The 21,977-nt window shown below is 39.0% G+C and overlaps 1 protein-coding gene across 1 annotated transcript in view; it reads right to left on the bottom strand.

Annotated features, from left to right (window-relative positions):
- The window catches only part of ADGRV1 (adhesion G protein-coupled receptor V1), a 546,035-nt gene that overhangs the window by 374,821 nt on the left and 149,237 nt on the right, over window positions 1-21,977 (bottom strand). The window contains exons 49-56 of the mRNA XM_040241540.1: window positions 19,330-19,594; window positions 18,469-18,591; window positions 10,419-10,641; window positions 9,891-10,095; window positions 6,426-6,572; window positions 3,626-3,881; window positions 1,925-2,127; window positions 328-504 (exon numbers count right to left, since the gene is read on the bottom strand). Coding sequence (XP_040097474.1) covers window positions 328-504; window positions 1,925-2,127; window positions 3,626-3,881; window positions 6,426-6,572; window positions 9,891-10,095; window positions 10,419-10,641; window positions 18,469-18,591; window positions 19,330-19,594 — 1,599 coding nt within the window. The remainder of the gene's footprint in view (window positions 1-327; window positions 505-1,924; window positions 2,128-3,625; window positions 3,882-6,425; window positions 6,573-9,890; window positions 10,096-10,418; window positions 10,642-18,468; window positions 18,592-19,329; window positions 19,595-21,977) is intronic.

A 21,977-nucleotide genomic window follows, 5' to 3' on the forward strand; every position in this document is an offset into this window, starting at 1 on the left:
AGACAAAAGTAACTCTTACAATTCATCACTATCTAAATTTATTATCTCTACTACTAGTTCTTATACTTTACTCTTCAAATTAATAGCTGGATATAAGTATGTATATTCAGTCTTCAGAACTCTTACATTTAAATGTATTGTAAATAAACTTGCTTAATCCCTTGGTCTAGCTCAAAGAGAGCTTAAGAATTAGTCTATAAGAAAAACTTGGAGATATTTATAATATCTACAATAAAAGTCAATTATTTTTCAGAAAATATAGGACACTGGCCCAATCAGCAGGTACAAGCTTTTGTATTACTATAAATATGTGGAAGTTCATCTCACTCTGGTAATATGGAACTTAAAAATTCCTCTGGGATCATCATTTTCTTCAATCATTATCTCAGCCATTTCCAGCCCCGGCCTTCGCACACTGGGCTGTCCTGCAGAGAAGTCAGAGTTCACCAGGCGCACCTCCATGATGCTGACAATAAACCCTTCCTCCAGCTCGGGAACATCATCCTAGGTGCCAAGAACCAAGGGAGAAGAGAGAGAGACGGGGTTTTATTTTTTAAAATACATTCAATTGCATTGGAAATGCAATATTTTTCAGTAAAAAATGACATCCACAGGAATAGGCTGCTCTACCACATACACACAAAAATATTCCTTTTTTATGTTTTAATACATTCCTATTGACAACCTCAGAATCTCAGGGGATAGTCAAGCATATGGGTGATGCTACCCAGTGGAAGCTACATACTCATCAGCAAGTAAAAAAAAAAAATCTATCCTACAATTTTGACTACATCCTATTGAATACGTTCTATATATATATGACATTCCCTCAATTTAGGAGAAGGTGGTAAATGCTTCATACATCTTAAAATCAAAAGTTCTACACTTTAAAAAATCTAATTATAATCTTATATTTTAATTAACTTTTTAAAAATTGTTATCTTATTTTTCAATAGGCAATAAAAAATTTCAAAAGATAGAATACCTAGTGAAAATGAAAGGAAATTTCTATTCTATCCCTCATGTCTTTCCAGAATGTCCTCCCCAGAAGCCACTATTATCTAATACCATGAATACCACTATTAATAACACTATATTATGCAATATTATATTCACTCAACAATATGATTACAATATTATATAGTACACAATATATAAAGATACTATTTAATTATATATTAGTGATAACACTATTAACCAATTTCAGTTTCCTTTGCTTCATTACAGATGTATATATGAAGTATATACACATTCTTCTTAGACCAAGGAGAGAAAGAGAATGATCTAATCCATCTGAAGACTACTCTTAATTCAAGTGATCATATGAAACCAAAAATGAAAATAACCAGATGAACCTGGGCATTTTATTCATTCAGTCATTAGCTGAAAACAACAAACCAACAAAATAGAGGATCTAACCAGACATATAATCAATCCAAATTCAATGCTTCAAAGTTCATTCCAACAATATTCCAGTTCAAACATAAATATAAAAATGAATACACTTGTTCTTTTTATCTTTAAATTATAAAATATTCATTTATTATTAAATCTTAGGGGCCTCCCTGGTGGCTCAGTGGTAAAGAATCCACCTGCTAAACAGGAGATGCTGGAGACATAGCTTCAGTCCCGAGGTCGGGAAGATCCCCTGGAGCAGGAAATAACAACCAACTCCAGTATTCTTGCCCGGAAAATTCCACAGACAGAGGAGCCTGGTGGATTATAGTGTTGCAAAGACCCAGACGTGACTGAGTGACTTAGCGCACATATTAACTATTAGGGTGAGTGGGAGCATTACAGTACTTACATCTAATATTTTACAAATATATTTTTTAAAGATTTTACCTTTAAGAGCATCACATTTTTATCTTTTAACTTCATTTTCCTTTATTATCTTATCATACTCATTGAAGCCTAGACTCACCGGCAAAATGGCAACTTTGACATAAGTTTCTTTTATGTTTTCTTTCATTATTATCATTGTTTCTTGTAGCACATAATCTTCATTCTCAGTGGCTTGATTATTGATGTGCAGTAAGAAATTGGGTTTAGCTACCAACTGAATGGCTATGTCTCCAAGTAATCCTTTATCTCGAACGATTTGTAACTGAAGAGCGGTGACGTTCTCTACAAGACAGACGTGCCTCAAGTAAGTAAACTTTTCTAATAGCTGTTGATGCTATTCTAAGCACTTAGGGTGGAGTGTTCTGACTATCTCTTCTGGACAGGTAAAGAAAGACAAAGACAATGTATACTCCCAAGGACTATTTCATGCTTTTCCCAACCAGTCACCAGAGTTGTGCTAAAATCACCATAGACTGCCGGCATTAATTCCCAGTTTTAAACCCTCACTTCTGGGTCTCTCTCACTCTCCTATGCTGCACATGGCGTGCCCATTAACAGAAACTGCTGAAAATACTAAGAAAGTGCATACCTAGAGGATGAGCAGAGGGGCTAATGACAAATGCTAAGAAGATTCTTCAAAAATGAAAAATTAAACACACACAGTCATTTAATGACTCATTATTAAAAGAGCAAGTTTGTTCTTAAAGGTGACTATCACAGAGCTCAAAGTATCTCACAGCACCTATTTCACTTCTTAGATTTTTAAAATTTAATTTGCTAAAAATGAAAAAAAAAAAAAAAAAAAAGCATGTCAATCTTCCCTACCAGTCTGTGAGTTTCTAATGACCGAATACCATGTCTTTGCTTCCAAAACATGTAGCATGATTTCTGGTACTTACTACGTGCTATGGTTGCTGAATGGATAAGTGAACAGATCATTTTACTTTAAGGCTACTATTTCTGTTCCCATATATACAGACATATAAAGACCTATGTGAATAATTACATGTCATTTGTCTCCATCAGCTATTTAAATGAAAGGTCCTTAAAAGATGTCTGTTTCTACTTGAAAATTTTAGAACCTTCAGATAGCATAGTTTTAATACTGAGATGGCCAAAAGATTCATTCAGATTCTTCTGTACTGTCTTATGAAAAAACCCAAACAAACATTCTGACCAACCCAATACATACATATTATATTTAACCTTTTATTTAAATAAGTCAAATGACCTTTATCTATAAAAATCTATTTATTCTACAATTTATACAAATAGTCAGGCAAAGATGTCAACATGAAACTCAAAGGAAACAGGGAAATAGAAACTGATGACTCATACTTCACAGAAAAATATTATTCTAATTATCGCTTTGGGTTTAATAATTAACATCTCAAGTACCACATGAATTTCCCTGTGCTGTTGACTGTTTTCTGTAACTATTGAAAATCTATACAGGAGAAAGTGAGCAAGAAAAGAGAACAGACAGATTAAAAATGAAAAAGAGAAAGTAAAATAAAACCCAAACATTTCTACTACAATGATTTACTAAAACATTAATATTTCAATTATGACAGTAATATCTCAAAAGTAAAAGTATTTCATACAGCCATATCACTGACTGATGACATGACCAGACAATTTAACAAAGACAAATAAAAAGTAAAAAGGATTATGACCTGTCGAACTGAAAAATATCACACAAAAAGAAATTTATATCCCCAGTAAATATTAAACTATTCAATAAAACTTATGAGAACCTGAAAATATCTAACAAATTTACCTTTAGGCTCTGCTACTTTAATGAAGAGAGACTCAGCATGCCAGCCAACCAAGCCATAAGGTGAGTCATTGGGCAGAGTGGTTATCACAGACTTGTTTCTTTTCTGATCAATAGTAGCACCTTTTGATGGGTCCTCAACCCCTTCTGTGATAATACGGATGAGTGTTACAATGACAATCTCTGACAATTCTGGTAGATCATCAGCAAGAACAGTCAGAGTAATTGTAGACAGTGCCTGGCCTTCAGAAAATGAAATCTAAAATTTTAAAGAAAGAGGATTTTATTTATATTTTAGTTATCACTGTGCAGTAAGAATATCAAAGGTTAGATTATCTTTTAATACTGACCATATCTTAAATAAGCAACAACACATGATCCTACAAATCAATCAAATGCCTTTCACATGAGAAAGAGAAGATTTTTAGGAAAAAGAAAAAGTAAACCACTACTAAAACTTAAGCTAATAAATCATGTAGCCAAACTGTCCTGTCCTGGAACCTACATTCTTAATGAAACACTGATTTCATACTCTCTCTCTCTCTCTCTCTGAAAATTTAGGTATAAAATCCTAGGTACCATATATAAAATCTATAAACATTAAATATCTTCCTCTACAAAATTTTTGCTAGGAATGCTACTTCCCTTGCTTAAACTCTGAATGTATTATTTAACAATGATTCAGTCAAAATAGAAGTAGAAAGACAGAGATACAAATCAGAGAAGCTCTCTCCTGTGTCTCCATTATTTGAAGATTCAAAACTGAATTTGCTAAAAGGCACCTGAAGTCCTTTCTGATAGGGCTTCTGTCTGTTTCTTGAATGTCATTTCCCTTTGTTCCCCACCTCAGACTTTATTCTCTAGTCATAGGGACACAGGCCTTCCCTGGTGGCTCAGATAGTAAAGAATCCACCTGCAAGGCAGGAGACTCAGGTACATTCCCCGAGTCGATAAGATTCCCTGGAGAAGGAAATAGCATCCCAGTCCAGTATTCTTGCCAGGGAAATTCTATGGACAGAGGAGCCTGGCGGGCTACAGTCCACAGGGTCCAAAAGAGTCAGACAAGACTGAGCAACTAACACTTACTTATTAATAGGGATACAAACTATTTACAACTATTTAAACGAGCATTACAAGCCTATTTTGCTGGCACTCATCTCTCCACCTAGAGAAGGCACTTCAGGATATAAACTCAATAGCTTTATTAATAAAATCAGAAGTAAGAAAACTACTGCCCTTTGGTCAAATCCACTTTTTAGAAATCAAGTTTTACTGGCAAACAGAAAAGCTCATTTGATCACATATTGTCTATTGCTGCTGTTGTGCTACAAAGGCAAAGCTAACAGCTGGAGAAAAGACCATACAGGCCCTAATGTCTAAAGTATTTACTATCTGACCCTTTACAGAATTTACTCTCCTTGGGATAAAATACTTCTCATCCAAACTACAGTCCTCACTTAAACACACTCTTTTAGGCATTTAAATTAGAAATCATTTTAATTATGCTTACATGAGAAATACTAATTGGGGAAATATAATTCAGAACCTGAGAAATACAACTTTAAGTTTTTGGTAGTTTGAATACATATTCACTGCAACAAAATTTGCCATAATATTCTTAAGACACTTTGCTCCAATCATCTTTCCAATGATACAGAAATCTAGAAATGATGAACCAGAATAAACACCTACCCTGTTTAGAGAAAATTCCACAAGAGGTCTTTTAAAAGCACTCTTCAGAGAAACACTTGGGCAAAATACACATGAGTAATCTATGAAACCCAAGACAAGTCAAGGGAACAAGCCATCCTCCAATGAGGAAGCAAAAGCCCCTTGGACCCTCTCTTTGTGAGTTGCCTACTTCTTTGGCCCATTCTGAGTCCATCCTCAAACTTGTGTCATGAATGTCTACTACCCTCCAACAGTACATAATGTGATACTCTCCCAGAGCCCTTCCTGTGACTTAGGTACCTATCCCGCAGCTATTGGGAATAACAGCTTCTGTATTTCTCATGGGAACTGTCCTCAGCTGCAGCACACTATTGTACTCAAGGTCATCCCCCAAAGGGCTTCCCAGGTGGCTTGGTGGAAAAGAATTCACCTGCTAATGTAGGAGACGCAGGAGACGCAGGTTTGATCCCTGGGTTGGGACGATCCCCTGGAGAAGGGAATGGAAACCCACTCCAGTATTATTGCTTGGGAAGTCCCATGGACAGAGGAGCCTCGCGAGCTATGGTCCAGATGGTTGCAGGTAGTTAGATGCAACTGAACACACACGTATGCCCCAAAACAGAAGGTGATCTGAGACCAAGGATCGTTAAATCAGGGCTGCAGTATCACATCCCCTCCCTCAAGCTGGAAAATAGGAAACCCAACAACTACTGACCACACGACTCCAGTCTATTTTTGCACACACCTGGCTATTTCACAAACACTTGTTCTCTATTTATAGCTTCTATTCTACCCACATCTCAAAACCACATTTCCAGCCCCAGATGCATTGGTGATGCACTGTCTTTCTGACAGTGTAATACACCCATAATCTGGCTGACGAGTGTACTGAATTTCAAAAGGGACAGTGTTTTTAAGGATAGTTTTGATATTACAGGGGCAAAAAGGAAGAATCACTATAACAAAACTAACCTTAATGTGTAGCCCTCTCTATGGTGATTAGGAGGAATCCAGTGGTGACATGGTCAAACTCAAATACTTCACCCACAGGGCAGGGTTTGGGTTTGGTCCCATGTATCAAGAGTAACCACAATTTAAAAGTGACTTTCCTATAATGTTTTAAATTACATACCACTCCTGAGGTAGGAAATATATCACTAATACTTCCGTCAGCTTCCCACGCTACGGTTATATGACCGTATGTTCCTTTTAAGCGTTCCACATTCAAGGTTACTAGGCTATCTTGCTCCATTTCTTCCACTTGCTTATATAATGAATTCTGGAAAATACACAGGAAGTCACAGAGAGCTATTTGAAATTATCTAAGCAGACTTTTATTTCATGATAGCATGCATTTGCAAAATTCACAGTACTAAGCAACATATTAAGTAAAAAAAACAATAATTTTAAAAATGGTAATATAGAATGACCATGACTATACTTTAAAACATGTGAGTTTGAATAAGTAAAAGACTAAGTTAAAGTAAATGAAAATGTTAATTTTATAGCTTTTTTTCCGCAGCTCTATATTTTTCAAATTTTCTTCAATACACATATATCATTTTTATACTCAGAAAGCATGCTCATTTTCATAGACAGTATACACAGCATGTAAGCAGCTTGTAGAACAGCAATGTCATAGGGAAGTCAGCAGAACAGAGAAGCCTTCTTCTTCCCCTACGTTAAGCTCTGGCAATCCTTCCAGGTCTTTGCTTCCTGATTGTAATGTTTGGTCTACGTGGTCCGCAAGGTCCCGTCCAAACGTAATGACGTCATGAGAACCCAGGAGCTCCTTTCTGATCATTGACAAACGTCTCCTATCCTTACGTTCATATCCTCTGAAACATTTCTACAGGCTGTGACGTTCCTGCGGACGATGTTCCATTCTTAGCCCATGCTCTTTACAACTGTTTTTCCTGCCAGAGCGATCCTTCTCCCTCCTGTTAGAACCCCTTACTCCTCAGCTCACCTATACTTCTGAGCCTCTTTCCTTTGCTCCAAACTGACTTCTGCATCTCTCTGACTGGAACTTTCTTTGCCCAAGGCCCGCAACTTCTATTGCAGCCATTTAACAAACTTTTCCTCAAAATTAATACTCCAAAGAATCTCTTCTTACAATAACCCTGCTTCCTCCATAGGCAATACAGAGAGAATACAAAGACTTTTAAAAATCTTCCCAGTAAGGTTTTTCTTGTTTCTTTACTAAATCTGAAAAAAAAAACACTCCCCTATTCATTTCTCAAATGAAATTAAGAAATTTCATTTAAGCTTATGAAAGCTTCTAGTTAGAATGCTAATTTGAGAAGATATCCAACCCTATGGCAATATTTTACACAGCATCTCAACAAACTGTTACAGATGTTATACAGTAATAAAATCCTGCTCAAGGCAATCAAACATTCCTACAGAAAGTGCTTTGATTTTGAAATATGCGTATAATTTCTTCACAAAAGACAATGCTTTTTAAAAAAAATAAAATGCCGTTTCAAAAGAGAAGCCTCTCTCTGGTTTTACGCCATCTATTAACAAGGATTGGTAAAATGAGGATTTAATATAGCCAGAAAATATTCAAGAAATTGTCACCATCTTCTTAAGTCCCATCTTGGAATGAGGTTGTCCAGACACAAGAGGCCTGTACTGAGGAACTTGACTGAGTGGACTGAAGAAACCTAGGATTCTGTCTATTGGCAAGGATCACACCACAGTGATTTGATAGCTCTGAAACAATTATGAAACAAGTTTCACAAACAGAGGTCTCTGCTTAGGCAGTTGAGGAACACAATAGACTCCCCAGCTGCAGCATGACTTGGGGGCGAGGATGAAGCTGAGCGGCAGAGCATGGGGGTTCCCGCCCTAGGAGCTACAGCTCCATCCTCCAAACTTGTATAAGACCCTGAGAAGCCCACGGGAGTCTTCTGTTTCCTCTCCCGCATAATGACAGGTTCACAGGAAGCACCGACTGTGTGGCAGGCACTTTTCTGGTTCAGGGAAAGCTGCAGAGAAAGTGCTATGCGCGCTCTCATGCTCTTGCATGTACGCGTGCTAAACGGCTTCAGTCATGTCCAACTCTCTGCGACACCATGGACCGTAGCCTAGCAGGCTCCTCCGTCCGTGGGATTCTCCAGGCAAGAATACTGGAGTGGGTTGCCATGCCCTCCTCCAGGAGATCTTCCCGGCCCAGGGATCGAACCCGTGTCTCTTATGCCTCCTGCATTGGCATGTAGGTTCTTGACCTCTAGCGCCACTTGGGGAGTCCCTCATGCTCTTAAATATCAGCAAAAAAAAAAAAAAAAACAGACAAACTAGGCTGTTCTAAGTGCTGGAAAGAAGATTAAGGTGAAATAAAAAGCAATAGACTGCTGGTGGGAGTCGCATTTTTCAATCATAAAAGGCCTCTCTGGTAAGATGGCATTTCAGCAGAGAGGAAATAAAGCGAGTGAACAAGTCGAACAGTGTGAACACCTGGTCAGGAAGGAGGGCATCTTCTTTCTTTCTAACCCTCCTACAGCCCATGTCTTAGGGTTACTCTGTCCTACACAGCAGCCACTCACCACATGAAATGGCACCTTTCTTCAAAAATAAAAATGCCCACTGGATTTGAAGACAAAATATGAAAAAAGGGATGTCAAATATTTCCTAAGTAATTCTATGTTGACAACATGTTGAAACAACAATATTTCAAATATATTGGGTTAAATAAAACATGAAAACCGATTTCACCTGTTTCTTTTTACTTTTCTAATGGGGCTTCTAGAAAACTCAGAATTACCCAGGGGCTAAATTACAATTCTGTTGGGCAGAGCTGCCTCAGAGGAAGCTGACCTGCCTTTGGCTTCAGAAATGGACAGGCAGGGTAACAGAGAGATCCGTATATGCCATGCTATGGAGAAGGCAATGGCAACCCACTCCAATACTCTTGCCTGGAAAATCCCATGGACGGAGAAGCCTGGTAGACTGCAGTCCATGGGGTCGCGAAGAGTCTGGCACAACTGAGTGACTTCACTTTCATGCTTTGGAGAAGGACATGGCAACCCACTCCAGTGTTCTTGCCTGGAGAATCCCAGGGACGGGGGAGCCTTGCCGTCTATGGGGTCGCACAGAGTCGGACATGACTGAAGCGACTTAGCAGCTTTCCTTGGAAAGAGCATGTCCATATGTACAACACACATGTAATTATAAACATCTCTCTTTCTCTCATAAAGAAGCAACAAAGGCATAAATGGACAGTAATACATTTGCAGGTGATGAGTGTGACAAGACACAGTGTATAGAGTACTTGGAATCTGCTTCACCATTACCCTCTGGGAACAAGGGTAACAGCAGAGCCAACCTCCTGGACTAACGCCAGCTAGTACCATTTCGAATTCAATCTTATAAAGATCAGTAACAAAACAAGGGCAAGTCAAGGTGACTCAGGGTCCATTGTGCGAGTCTATACATTTCAATCATCATTAGAATTCACCTTATAATGCAGAGTAGGGGGTGAAGAGGGAAAGGGAGGGAAAGAGGGGCTTTAGACACTCAAAATACGAATCACTGGGCAGCTACAATGTAATACCGTGAATGAACCATTTGCTTCTAAGTGTGGGATTTTTACCTGAGCAAATCCAACAACTCCATAGGCATCATCATTAGACAGAATAGTTATTTGTACATAACCATTAATACCAATCTCTGCTCCTCCTCTGGGATTTTTAAGCTGAACTCTGAAGGATTCGTCTTCCTCCGGAACCATATCATCGAGGACATTTACCGCTATTATAGCTTCTTTGTCTCCAGGCTCAAATATCAATTCACCTGAACTAGCATAAGAAGTACATATAAAATAAGTCTACTGCAACAAATTAAAAGCATATAAATGGTAATCAGAAAATTCTCATAACACTGATTACTACGAAAAGTGTGCAGAAATCATATTTCATTAGTAAAATTTTAATCCAAAACATAATTAACACTAATTAACCTGGAAGAATAGATTTAGAAATATGGATAATAGGCAAACTTCTGGTTTATAAATAGCTTGTATATTTTGTGTATATTTCCATCACTACATAAAGACTTAAAAATGAGTACCATATAAAATTATGGTGAGATAAAGACATTCAACATAAAATGCTGGACCTACCTAGGAATAAAGTCAGACTGGCTTGAGACGTAGGCTAGCTCATATATATGTGAGTGGGCGGCTCCTGCAAGAGCAATTAAATTTTTGCTTGAATTAAGGGACTTCACTGTAACAAAGGCTGCATCATAAGCAGATGGTGCTTCAAGAATAAAAGAGAAGTGATTCAGCTCTGAATTCCAGCAGTAAAGCGCAGACACAGCTTGGCCAAGAAGAAGTAAGTGGACTGTAGGAAGGAAAGAAAAGGGAACCAGAATGAAAAATGAATGTCAACTCACAGGCTCCCAACACTGGTATAGCAACAAAATTCTCCCACGTACCAAAGCTACATTTAGATTGCTGAAGAAACTAAATATGGTACAATTTCTGAAACAACTAGAAATAAACAATAATTTAAAAATACTGTGAAACAACCAACTCAGTCTGACAATGTACACACAACCCACTTAATTTGTTTAAAATATCAAAAGCTAATAAAACCCAAATGGATTTTAAACTCTTGCCTTCACCCTAATATGTATTTATTGAATAGCACTGAAAGATCCTTTCTAAAGTGAACAAGATTGGTAATTATACCACTGAATGTGTTTCATTTTTGTATTTTCCTTTCCACTGAATCCATATGAATTTACAACTGACAAATTATAAATAGTCTAAATGTGAGAAAACTTAATTAAACAGCTTAATGCTATACTTATAATATAGCAATCCAGATTTATAATTCTATATACAGATACTAGACTAGTAATATTAAAATATATTTAATGATTCCCCTCCTTTGGATGTTTACTTTTGTTTTCTGTTTGTCAATAATAACTAGAGACAGGGGTAATCATTTTATTTTCATCTGATAAATTCTTAAAGGTGTCCTAAGGATATTAGCAACTTTATGATCTTTGATTATATTCTGTATTCAATATATGCCAATATATTCAGTATATTCTGCCAATGCTTTTTGAAATGCTGGTAGGAAAGCATGCTCTTAATAGTTCAAATCAATGGCATATAATTATATCTATGAAAGTTAGGAGCAGAAGGGGGCTCACTACACTGTATATACCATTTAGCAATCTTCAGACTTAAAACTGGGAAGAAAAATCAGAAACATGCACAAATTCCAATACTTGGAAAAACCCACTGGAATAAGAAGATATCATATAAGATTGACTATGCATTAAAATAGCACACAGAGCCAACAACATGGGTCTTTCTACAGTTGTAGCCAATAGGTTAAAACGGAAAACCCCATATCCTCATTACTAAATATCAAGAATTATTGATCATGTTTATCTATGGTAATTAAGTTTCCCTGGTGGCTCAGAGGCTAAAGCGTCTGCCTGCAAGGCGGGAGACCCAGGTTCAATCCCTGGGTCAGGAAGATCCCCTGGAGAAGGAAATGGGAACTCACTCCAGTATTCTTGCCTGGAGAATCCCATGGACGGAGGAGCCTGGTAGGTTACAGTCCGTGGGGTCGCAAAGAGTCGGACACGATTGAGCAACTTCACTATCTTTCACTATTTCAGTTTAGTAAATGTTACATAGTAAAGATCAAGAAAGGTTATTAATAAACTTGCATTTTAAACTCATCAAATATTTTTCATAAAGCTTTGTAAAATGGTACACAGTCAGTAAAGAGCTTTGTAAAGTGGTACACAGTCAGTAAAGTGCTTTGTAAAATGGTACACAGTCAGTAAAGAGCAAACTCCTTAGATGAATCACAACATCTCTCAAGTTTAACTGATTTTATAGTCTAACCAGAATCATAAACTGAAGTGTTCTGAATATCACTGATTATGTAGCTTAACCCTTAGAGATATACCCTATTCAAATCCTTGCAATCTCATTAGAATGACAAGGCAGCAAATAGATAATCAGACATTCAGAGCAGGAAACATACAGGCTCAAATCTACATATATGTATGCAGAGAGTACTTTCTCAGAAAATAGACATGCATATTTGTTCAAGATTATGATATTGGACAAAGAATTTATAAAGGAAAAAAATATTCCTAAATCTCTACCTACTCCAGGGAACAGAATTTTAACTATACTGATTACAGACTTCTCTTCCATAAGAAAGAAAAAATATCCCAAAGGAAGGCAGTTAGATAAGATTATTTTAAAAGTGCATGTGGACAAAGAGAAGTTCCATGACTAAAGCCAACAGGAACTAAAGAGTCTCTTGATGAAAGAGAAAGAGGAGAATGGAAAAGCTTAAAACTCAACATTCAAAAAACTAAGATCATGGCATCCAGTCCCATCACTTCATGGCAAATAGATGGGCAAACAATGAAAACAGTGACAGACTTTATTTTCTTGGGCTCTAAAATCACTGCAGATGATTTCTTGGGCTCTAAAACGACTGTAGCCATGAAATTAAAAGATGCTTGCTCCTTGGAAGAAAAGCTATGACCAAACTAGACAGCGTATTGAAAAGCAGAGACATTACTTTACTGGCAAAGGTTCGTAGAATCAAAGCTATGGTTTTTCCAGTAGCCATGTATGGATGTGAGAGTTGGACTATAAAGAAAGCTGAGCGCCAAAGAATTGATGCTTTTAAACCATGGTGTTGAGAAGACTCTAGAGAGTCCTTTGGACTGCAAGGAGATCAAACCAGTCAATCCTAAAGGAAATCAGTCCTGAATATTCACTGGAAGGACTGATGCTGAAACTGAAACTCCAATACTCTGGCCACTTGATGCGAAGAACTGACTCATTAGAAAAGACCCTGATGCTGGGAAAGATTGAAGGCAGGAGGAGAAGGGGACGACAGAGGATGAGATGGTTGGATGGCATCACCAACTCGATGGACATGAGTTTGAGCAAGCTCTGGGAGTCGGTGATGGAAGGGAAAGCCTGGCGTGCTGCAGCCAATGGGGTCGCAAAGGGTCGGACACAACTGAGCAAAGGAACTAAGGGCTCATTCTTGGCGTTCACGCCCTTACCTACCCCATATCTACTCAACCGTCAGCTCCCACAACTTGAGAGACAGCTTCTGAATTAATCTACTTCTCTGACTTTGACCTGGATCACCTACTGCTTTCCAAGCTCCAACATTCAAGATCTTTAGTCTGAATTGTGATGAGAGCCCCCAGCTTGTCTACTGACATCTCTTACCAGCCTCTAAGCTTTCTCCCACTGGCAATCCACACTCCATTTTGAAAACAGACACACACACACTCATTCACTCTCACACACAATCTCTGCCTCATTGTCTCTTCCTCTTTCTTCCTCTCTGCATCCTTCTCTTTTTCATCTCACCGCATTCTCAGAAAGGCACCCTAATACTTACCAGATAGAAACAATAACCCTTTAAGTCCCTATGGCCTATCTGATTTCATCCTCAGTTACACCCTGGACCACTCTCCCATCACTGCCACACTGCCATCTTCCTGGTCCTTTCCCAGACACTGACCATTCTACCCACACTGCTCCTTTGGTCTAGAGCTTGCCTTATGCTCAAATCTTTGTCTCATCAACCCCTACTCATCCTATAAGTAAGTAAGTAAGTGTAGTCAGTTGCTCAGTCGTGTCCAACTCTTTGCGACCCCATGGACTGTAGCCCATCAGGCTCCTCTGTCCATCGGATTCTCCAGGCAAGAATACTGGAGTGGGTTGCCATTTCCTTCTCCAGGGGATCTTCCTGACCCAAGGATCAAACCTGGGTCTTCCACACCAGAGACAGATGCTTTACCCTCTGAGCCACCAGGGAAGCCTTTTAGTTCACAAGTAAATGTTTCTTCCTTAAGAAAGCATTCTGGGCATCCTCTAGAACAGGTCATTCATCTTTTTATTATACAAGTTATTTTTTTAATGGCCGTTATCTGTTTGTAGCCAAAAACTTAACTTGTGTGATTATATATAATGGCCCTTCTTCCCTTTTAGACGTTAAAACTTCTTCAGGGCAAGAACTATACCTGATTGCTTATCCCTGTCTTCTCGGGGTTTACCACTGTGCTGGGCACATAATTGGCACTAAGAAATATCTATTAAATAATGAAGGAAAACAGGGAGAAGGGGAAGTCAGGTTTATATGTCTTGGCAGTCTTTGTTATACTCATTCTTCCTCTTTCATTTAAAGAATTCAGTCACTAACCTCTGTCAAGTCATTAACCAGAATAAATATGTAATCCTCCGAGTCATGGCTCCAATCTAATACTTTTAATAAAATATTTGACACGTTCAAAATAAGAAAGTCCTTGTATATTATTTAATGCATAATTTCAGCTTTCAGGAGATCTATAATAAGCCATTCTAAATAATTACCTATAATCTTTTCATATTCTGCATCCTCAAGTCACAGAAACAAAAGAAATAAAGAGACCTCACAATGGTCCCTTAACAAGCCTCTGGCAGAATTTTTCACAAATTCTTTTAGAAAGTGTGCCTATTCTATTTTTTTAAAGGCTTTAAAGGGAATTCTATAACTTCAATTAAAGGCCCATTCAGGCAGCACTCTTCATCCTTAAACACATTCATTAGGCAACTATTTTGAATCATAATAAGTAGCTCAAGTAGATGGAGTTAGTCCACTTGAAATCTTGAGGTCTAAGAAAAGTAAAAAAAAAAAAAAGATAAAGGCACAAAATTAAAGGACAAGCAGACAAAAACTAAACAAATACATGATGGAAGATACAGAATTTATTCAGTTAGTCGATTGTTGAGTGAGTGAGAAGAAAGTTAGAGGTGGCTGTCACAGAATAGCTTCATAGACCGACAGGCTGTCAGGGGCTGACAGTGTAAAGGGAAGGTATTTAAGAAAAGCGTGAGCAGAGCGGAGACAGACGGGGGTGCTGGCAGCAGACACAGGACTGGTGCGGAGGCAGGAGAATGACAGAAGAGTCCAGAGCGAGGGGGGCACACAGCGTGGACACCTGCAAGGACACGGGGCTGAGGAGCTGGGAGCAGGACCCACGGAAGCTCAGTACCGCCAGGTAAGCGTCCACCACGAAAAGGAGGTAACAGGCCCCGAGTCCTGGGCAGTGGCTGCGGTGGCTGAAGGTGACCGTGCCTAAAGGTTCTATCAGCTGCCCGAGAAAGCAGCGGCCGGGCCGCAAGAGGAAAGCCCACAAACAGACTCCTGCATTTGTGCAAGATCCTCTCCTCTTCTCAACAGCATTTTCTCTGTCGATTTTTAACCCCTGAATTCAACGACCCCCACGGGTCCACAGGTCCTACTGATGTCCCCCTGATTCAGTCCCTCACCTCTAACCACCCACTAAGGATTCTCCGTTCCCCTGGCCTGGGCGGCTGCTCACAGCACAACATGTCCTACAGAGCGAAGACAGCTGGGAGGCGTAAAACACACCTCGGGTCGTCATCTGCCTTTGAAACGCGTGTGAGGATTTCTCCACCTCAGTAACGTTCAGAGTGAGTCCAGGGACCCCTAAGAGTCCTTGAGACCCTCAAAGAGGTTCTATGACGGCAAAACGGCTCCCCTAATAATACAAGACGCTGTCTGTCTACTTCAGTCACATTCTCTCATGAGAGCCCAGTGGGATCTCCCATAGGCCAGATGACTGATATTATTGCAAAAGGCTAAATTACAGATACAGACATGAGAATCCAGCTATGAAACCAGACAGTAAGGCTATGGTTTTCCCTGTGGTCATGTATGGATGTGAGACTTGGACTGTGAAGAAGGCTGAGGGCCAAAGAATTGATGCTTTTGAACTGTGGTGTTGGAGAAGACTCCTGAGAGTCCCTTGGACTGCAAGGAGATCCAACCAGTCCATTCTGAAGGAGATCAGCCCTGGGATTTCTTTGGAAGGAATGATGCTAAAGCTGAAACTCCAGTACTTTGGCCACCTCATGCGAAGAGTTGACTCATTGGAAAAGACTCTGATGCTGGGAGGGATTGGAGGCAGGAGGAGAAGGGGACGACTGAGGATGAGATGGCTGGATGGCATCACTGACTCGATGGATGTGAGTCTGAGTGAACTCCGGGAGTTGGTGATGGACAGGGAGGCCTGGCGTGCTGCAATTCATGGGGTTGCAAAGAGTCGGACACGACTGAGCGACTGAACTGAACTGAAAGAGATCTACAAAAACCAAAACAAACAAAAAAAAAAGCCAGTGCCACTCTTCTTATAAAGGCTTTGTTTTTAAAATTAAAAGGTATACTATTTATGTTGACAGGTAATGAGTTTATTGCTGTCATTTTTCAATGAATATGGAGAAGGGAACAGCTACCCACTCTGGTATTCTGGCCTGGAGAATTCCACAGACAGTACGGTCAGTCCATGGAGTCACAGAGTCAGACACGACTGAAAGACTTTCACTTTTCACTTTTAAATGAATTAGTATCTTCTACATTTCTCAGTTTTATTTTCTAACATAATATATCAATAAATATAATCCACACAAACCAAAGCTCTTCAGGGTCCTCAAATTTTTTAAGAGGGTGGGAAGTTTCTAAGAACAAAATGTTTAGGAACTGCTGGACTACCCCTGGGCACAGTTCAACCCCTGGGGCCTGACATTCCAGACCTTCTTGCACAGACTCTAGCCTGCCTGTCCTCAACCCGACCACCACCGATTCTGAGTCCAAGCCTCCAGCCTCTGCACTCCAGCCTCTTCACTGTGCCCTCAGCGTCACAGACACTTCTGCCTTTCTCTTTCACTCCCAACTCTGGCCTTCCCACACTATTTCCTACCAGTGCACCCAGGCACAGCTCAAGCTCCCCTCTTGGACCTTTTAACCACTCCAATGCTATATCATTCACACAGCAAACAGTATCGGTACTCTTCGTTGAGTATTTCTCTTCATACTTTTCTTGCTTCTCCAATCAGACATTAAGCCTTTGAAGGTGAGGGATTCTTCACAACTTTAAACACTGACTTACATATGGCTATTTAACAAATGATGTTATTTAATTCATACTGAATCGCTGTGTCTCAGTTTGCAAGTGGGACCCAGATTTATTCAGACTCGCCTGCTGAGTCGCTCGCGGTTGGCCTCTATGTTCCACGGGGCACCTCCCAGGAGACACACTCTCCTGCACTCGCCTTCTGAGCTGTTCACACCTGCTCTGGGAGGCAGCCTCCAACCTCACGAGGCAACTGTCCTGGGCTTCTTCACCTCATGGCCACTAGGTGCCTCTCAGCTCAAGTGCTTACTTAGCAACTCTGAAAATAATCCTACAGCCTCCAGAGAGCATTAACCCCCTGGGTTCTCACTAACAGACTTGGAGAAACCACTGAGATTATAAGACTGCTTATATTTCTGATGTGGATTTAAGCTACAGAGGACCAAGAAAGGATTTTGACTGAAGGAGAAAGTTTGGAGAGTGAAGGAGGAAAGCAGAATTCTCATAATCATTTTCTGACTTTAAACAAACTCTTAAATGTGGATATTTGCTATCCCACTTATAAATATTTTCATATTTTAAAAAGTTTGTGGAATGTTACTCTGCATTTTCTCTAGACAAAAGAAATACATTATCTTTATTTATCCTTCACTAATAATTTCCCCCTTAAAATTGATGCTTTTGAACTGTGGTGTTGGAGAAGATTCTTGAGAGTCCCTTGGACTACAAGGAGATCCAGCCAGTCCATCCTAAAGGAAATCAGTCCTGTATATTCATTGGAAGGACTGATGCTGAAGCTGAAACTCCAATACTTTGGCCACCTGATGCGAAGAACTGACTCCTTAGAAAGACCCTGATGCTGGGAAAGATTGAAGGCGGGAGGAGAAGGGGTTGACAGAGGATGAGATGGATGGATGGCATCACTGACTCTATGGACATGAGTTTGAGCAAGCTCCAAGAGTTGGTGATGGACAGGGAAGCCTGGCGTGCTGCAGTCCATGGGGTCACAAACAGTCAGACATGACTGACCAGCTGAACTATTTTAGTCATTCTGATTCTTCTCAAGCACAAGGTCCATTCCTTTTGAAATTCTAGGAATTCTGGAAATATTATTGAAGTTCAGATCTTAATTTTACATCCGTATTAAAGTACCTAGAGTGATACTACTTCTAATTCAATAAGACTGAAACCATTCCAGCTTTTCACACTTCCTTTAGGATCTGTTAACATTTGAAATGCTTTACCTATTCCTGAAGCTGGTGTGAAATAGTGGATCTTATTAACAGCTGCAAAATCCAGGGATTGAAAATATCTGAAAGAGGACTGTCTTGCCTCCCAGACGAAAATGTCAACTGAATTCTGATCTCCTACAATAACAGAATAAAAGACCAATCTGAAGGCAAAAGTTACAGGAAAAAAAAAAAGACAAAATTACACAATAAAACTATAATAAAAATGTTAGATTTAATTAAAGAAACAAACAGTATGACATTTCTTCAGAATTCATTCAATTAAACAAAAATACAACTTGGAAACACTTCAAAAGTCTTTTTGCATTCACCACTAGAAGTATAAGCATGGTTTAGCCACTAATTATGATTTGATATCAAAAAAAGAATATTGAAGTTTTACTTCTTAGGAATGTTGAAATTTTACCTAAGAAACTACTGCTAAGCAGAAAAAAAAGCATATCTGTATTCAGAGAGTATTTTTAAATGGTCTCATCAAAAGTCACTTGGCACTATTTATTACCACTGCAGGTTATCCATAGCATCCTAAGCACAGTCATATAAAAAGTTACCTGTTTGCACATATAGTGTAAAATCTTCATAATTCTTTCTACTTTACCCACCCAACTCCAGTTTTATTTTAGTATCTTTAATACAGTGGTTCAGAAAACCTACAGGTTATGAACATAACACTTCAAATGTTTTTCTTTGTTCCCCAAATCCATCTTTACCCGACAGTCAATAGATCCAACAAGAAATATTCTATGGATTAGCCAAAAAAAATTATTACAAGAGTATTTTCATATGAACATAATATGAATGCAAAGTACTTCTGATAACAACTGTATATGCCTTGCAAACACTCTATGGTCTTACCTAGAAAGATAGTTTTGGCAAAAATTAAGTAAATATCATCGCCTGAAGTCAAGGCTTCCACTTGTGTTGCTCCACTGATGGGGACTTCCTGGAAGTTAGTAAACTCATTGCGGGACCACCTGAGTAAAAGGGAGTTTGACCTGGCATTAGCCTGGGCAATGGCTAAAAACACAGCGCCACCTCTGGTGAACAAGGCCGTGCTCAGCACACCTCGGACAGAGAGGGTCTGATGCCACACAAAGCTTCCTCCATTCCACCTGAAGACCTGCAGGCAATGAGCAAATGCAAAACGCTCATGACTAGGGATTTAGCACTTGTAAGAATGGAGCCGATATCATATGTTACTCTCTAGGACTCTTTAGTTAGGAAGGTACTTTCATAAACGAGAAAATATCAAAACAGGCTTTCTCATTGCTCTCTCCCTCTTCTTATCTCTGTGTGTATCTCTGCATACACAGAGATTTGAAGAGAAGTTATTTGAAAATAAATAAATTTCAAATATACATCTGGGCAGGGGTGGGCGACAGCAAGAGAAGAGAAATTCAAAAACAGAAAAAAAAATTGTTTAAATACTAAAACTTTAGAACTGGAAAAGAAACTTCTCAATGCTGTATTATCATAACTCACTGCTCAAGCAATAAAATATAAAGATAAAACATCTAAACTTTTTACTCCTGAAGGTGGCAATGCATACAAGGTTTCAAGTGAGTGTTCATGTACTTAAAACTAAAAGAAAACCCCAAATCCACCTGATTTCTTATGCCATCTGGTTAATTTCACAAAGAATTACATATAAGCCAAACATTATGCAAGAAGTTACAGACAGAGTTGCTTCTCCCTTTATGGATCTTATTAACTAGTAGAAACACGCAAACCATAAACACATAAATAATTATATAAATGTATGATTAACCTGAGACAAGTGCTGAACATAACAGTTAGGAAGGCATGATAGGGAACTGTGACTGTCCTAGGAAATAAAATGAGAAAGAATGGCATGACAGGTTTTCTAAGGTAGAAAATGTTCGTCACAAGCTGAACGAAGACTGGCCCCGCTGGAATGGAGCTGACGGCACTGGGGCAGTGCAGATCAGACAGGACAGGTAAGATCATGAGGTTCCTTTTGTTGAGTGACCATACAATTTATCACAGGGTGAAAGAGGCAATCATTGTAGGAAGGGTGAAAGAGACGATCTTAATCACTGCAGGACAACAGACATGACCCAGCACTGTGCTGGGCAAGGAAGATGACACAATTATTCTATTAACTATCTGTATTAAATAATCTAGAATTTATTCCAAACATAATTGGAAATCACTGAATAATTTGAAAATGAGGAGCACCATGAATTAATATTTTTTAAAGATTACTCCAGCTACTTGGCACATGGATCTGAGGAGGTCAGAGAAGTCTGGAGAACCAGCTAGGAGGCTACTCTACTAGTGTGCTGAGAAGTGACAAGGACCTGGATTAGAGGAAGAAGCAGCAGAGATGAAAAGAACTGCCCATACTCAAACAAAGTATGGGGAGATATAATCAAAAAGACTTTATAATAAATTAGATGGGAATGAATAACTAGGAAAAAATCAAGAAAGTTATAACCCAGCATTCTATCTTGAGCAATCGTATTCATGAGGGTACTATCTCCCAAGATGAAAGCAAACACTTGAAACAAGTTTTATAGAGAAAATCTACAGTTTAGTTTGTGTTATGTTAAATCTTAGCTACATAAAATATATCTAAGTGGATATGCCAACATGCAGTTACACAGGAGGTCCAGAATACAGAGAAAAGGCTACTGGTAAATTTGGAAGATAGCCTATAGGTGATATTCAGAGTAATAGGACTGATAAAAATACTCAGGGTGAGTGGAGAGGGGAAAAAAAAAAAAAGAATTATGAACCTAAACTGAATCTGATATCTGCAGGGCAGTAATGGAAACACGGACATAGAGAGGAGACTTGTGGACACAGCACGGAAAGGAGAGGGTGTGATGAACTGAGAGAGTAGCACTGAAACTCATACTTTACCAGCTGGAAAATAGACAGCCAGTGGGAATTTGCTGTATGATGCAGGGAGCTCAACCCCATGTTCTCTAACAACCTAGATGGGTGGGACAGGGTGGGAGGTGGGAAGGGAGGTTCAAGAGGGAGGGGACATACGTATACTTATGGCTGATTCATGTTGACGTATGGCAGAAACCAACACAATATTGTAAAGCAACTGTCCTCCAATTAAAAATAAATTTAAAACAATTTTTTAAAATAACAACTGAGAAAAAAAACTGAACCTGAAAAACTCCAAGATATCTATGTTCAGAAAAGGGAGACGGAAGCAGCATTGGAGACCAAGAAAGATGACGCAGACAAACAGAACAAAAATCTGTGTGGTATCCCAAAAATCAAGAAAAGAGATGCCCTAAGATTGGGATGAGGTGGCTGTCAAATGCTAATGGGAACTAATGCAAAATAATGACAGACAAAGACATCCACTGCATTTGAAGGCCAGGTGTCATCAGTAATCATGAAAAAGTTTACAAAGCAAGTAGGTGATTCTTTCAAGGTATCTTACTACAGAGGGGAGAAAAGAAATTAAACCAGAAGTAAAGGGGGATGAGATCAGGAGAGAAATCACTTTTTAAATGTGA

The sequence above is a fragment of the Oryx dammah genome, unplaced genomic scaffold (genome assembly GCF_014754425.2).
Source record: "Oryx dammah isolate SB20612 unplaced genomic scaffold, SCBI_Odam_1.1 HiC_scaffold_5, whole genome shotgun sequence".
Lineage (NCBI taxonomy): Eukaryota > Metazoa > Chordata > Mammalia > Artiodactyla > Bovidae > Oryx > Oryx dammah.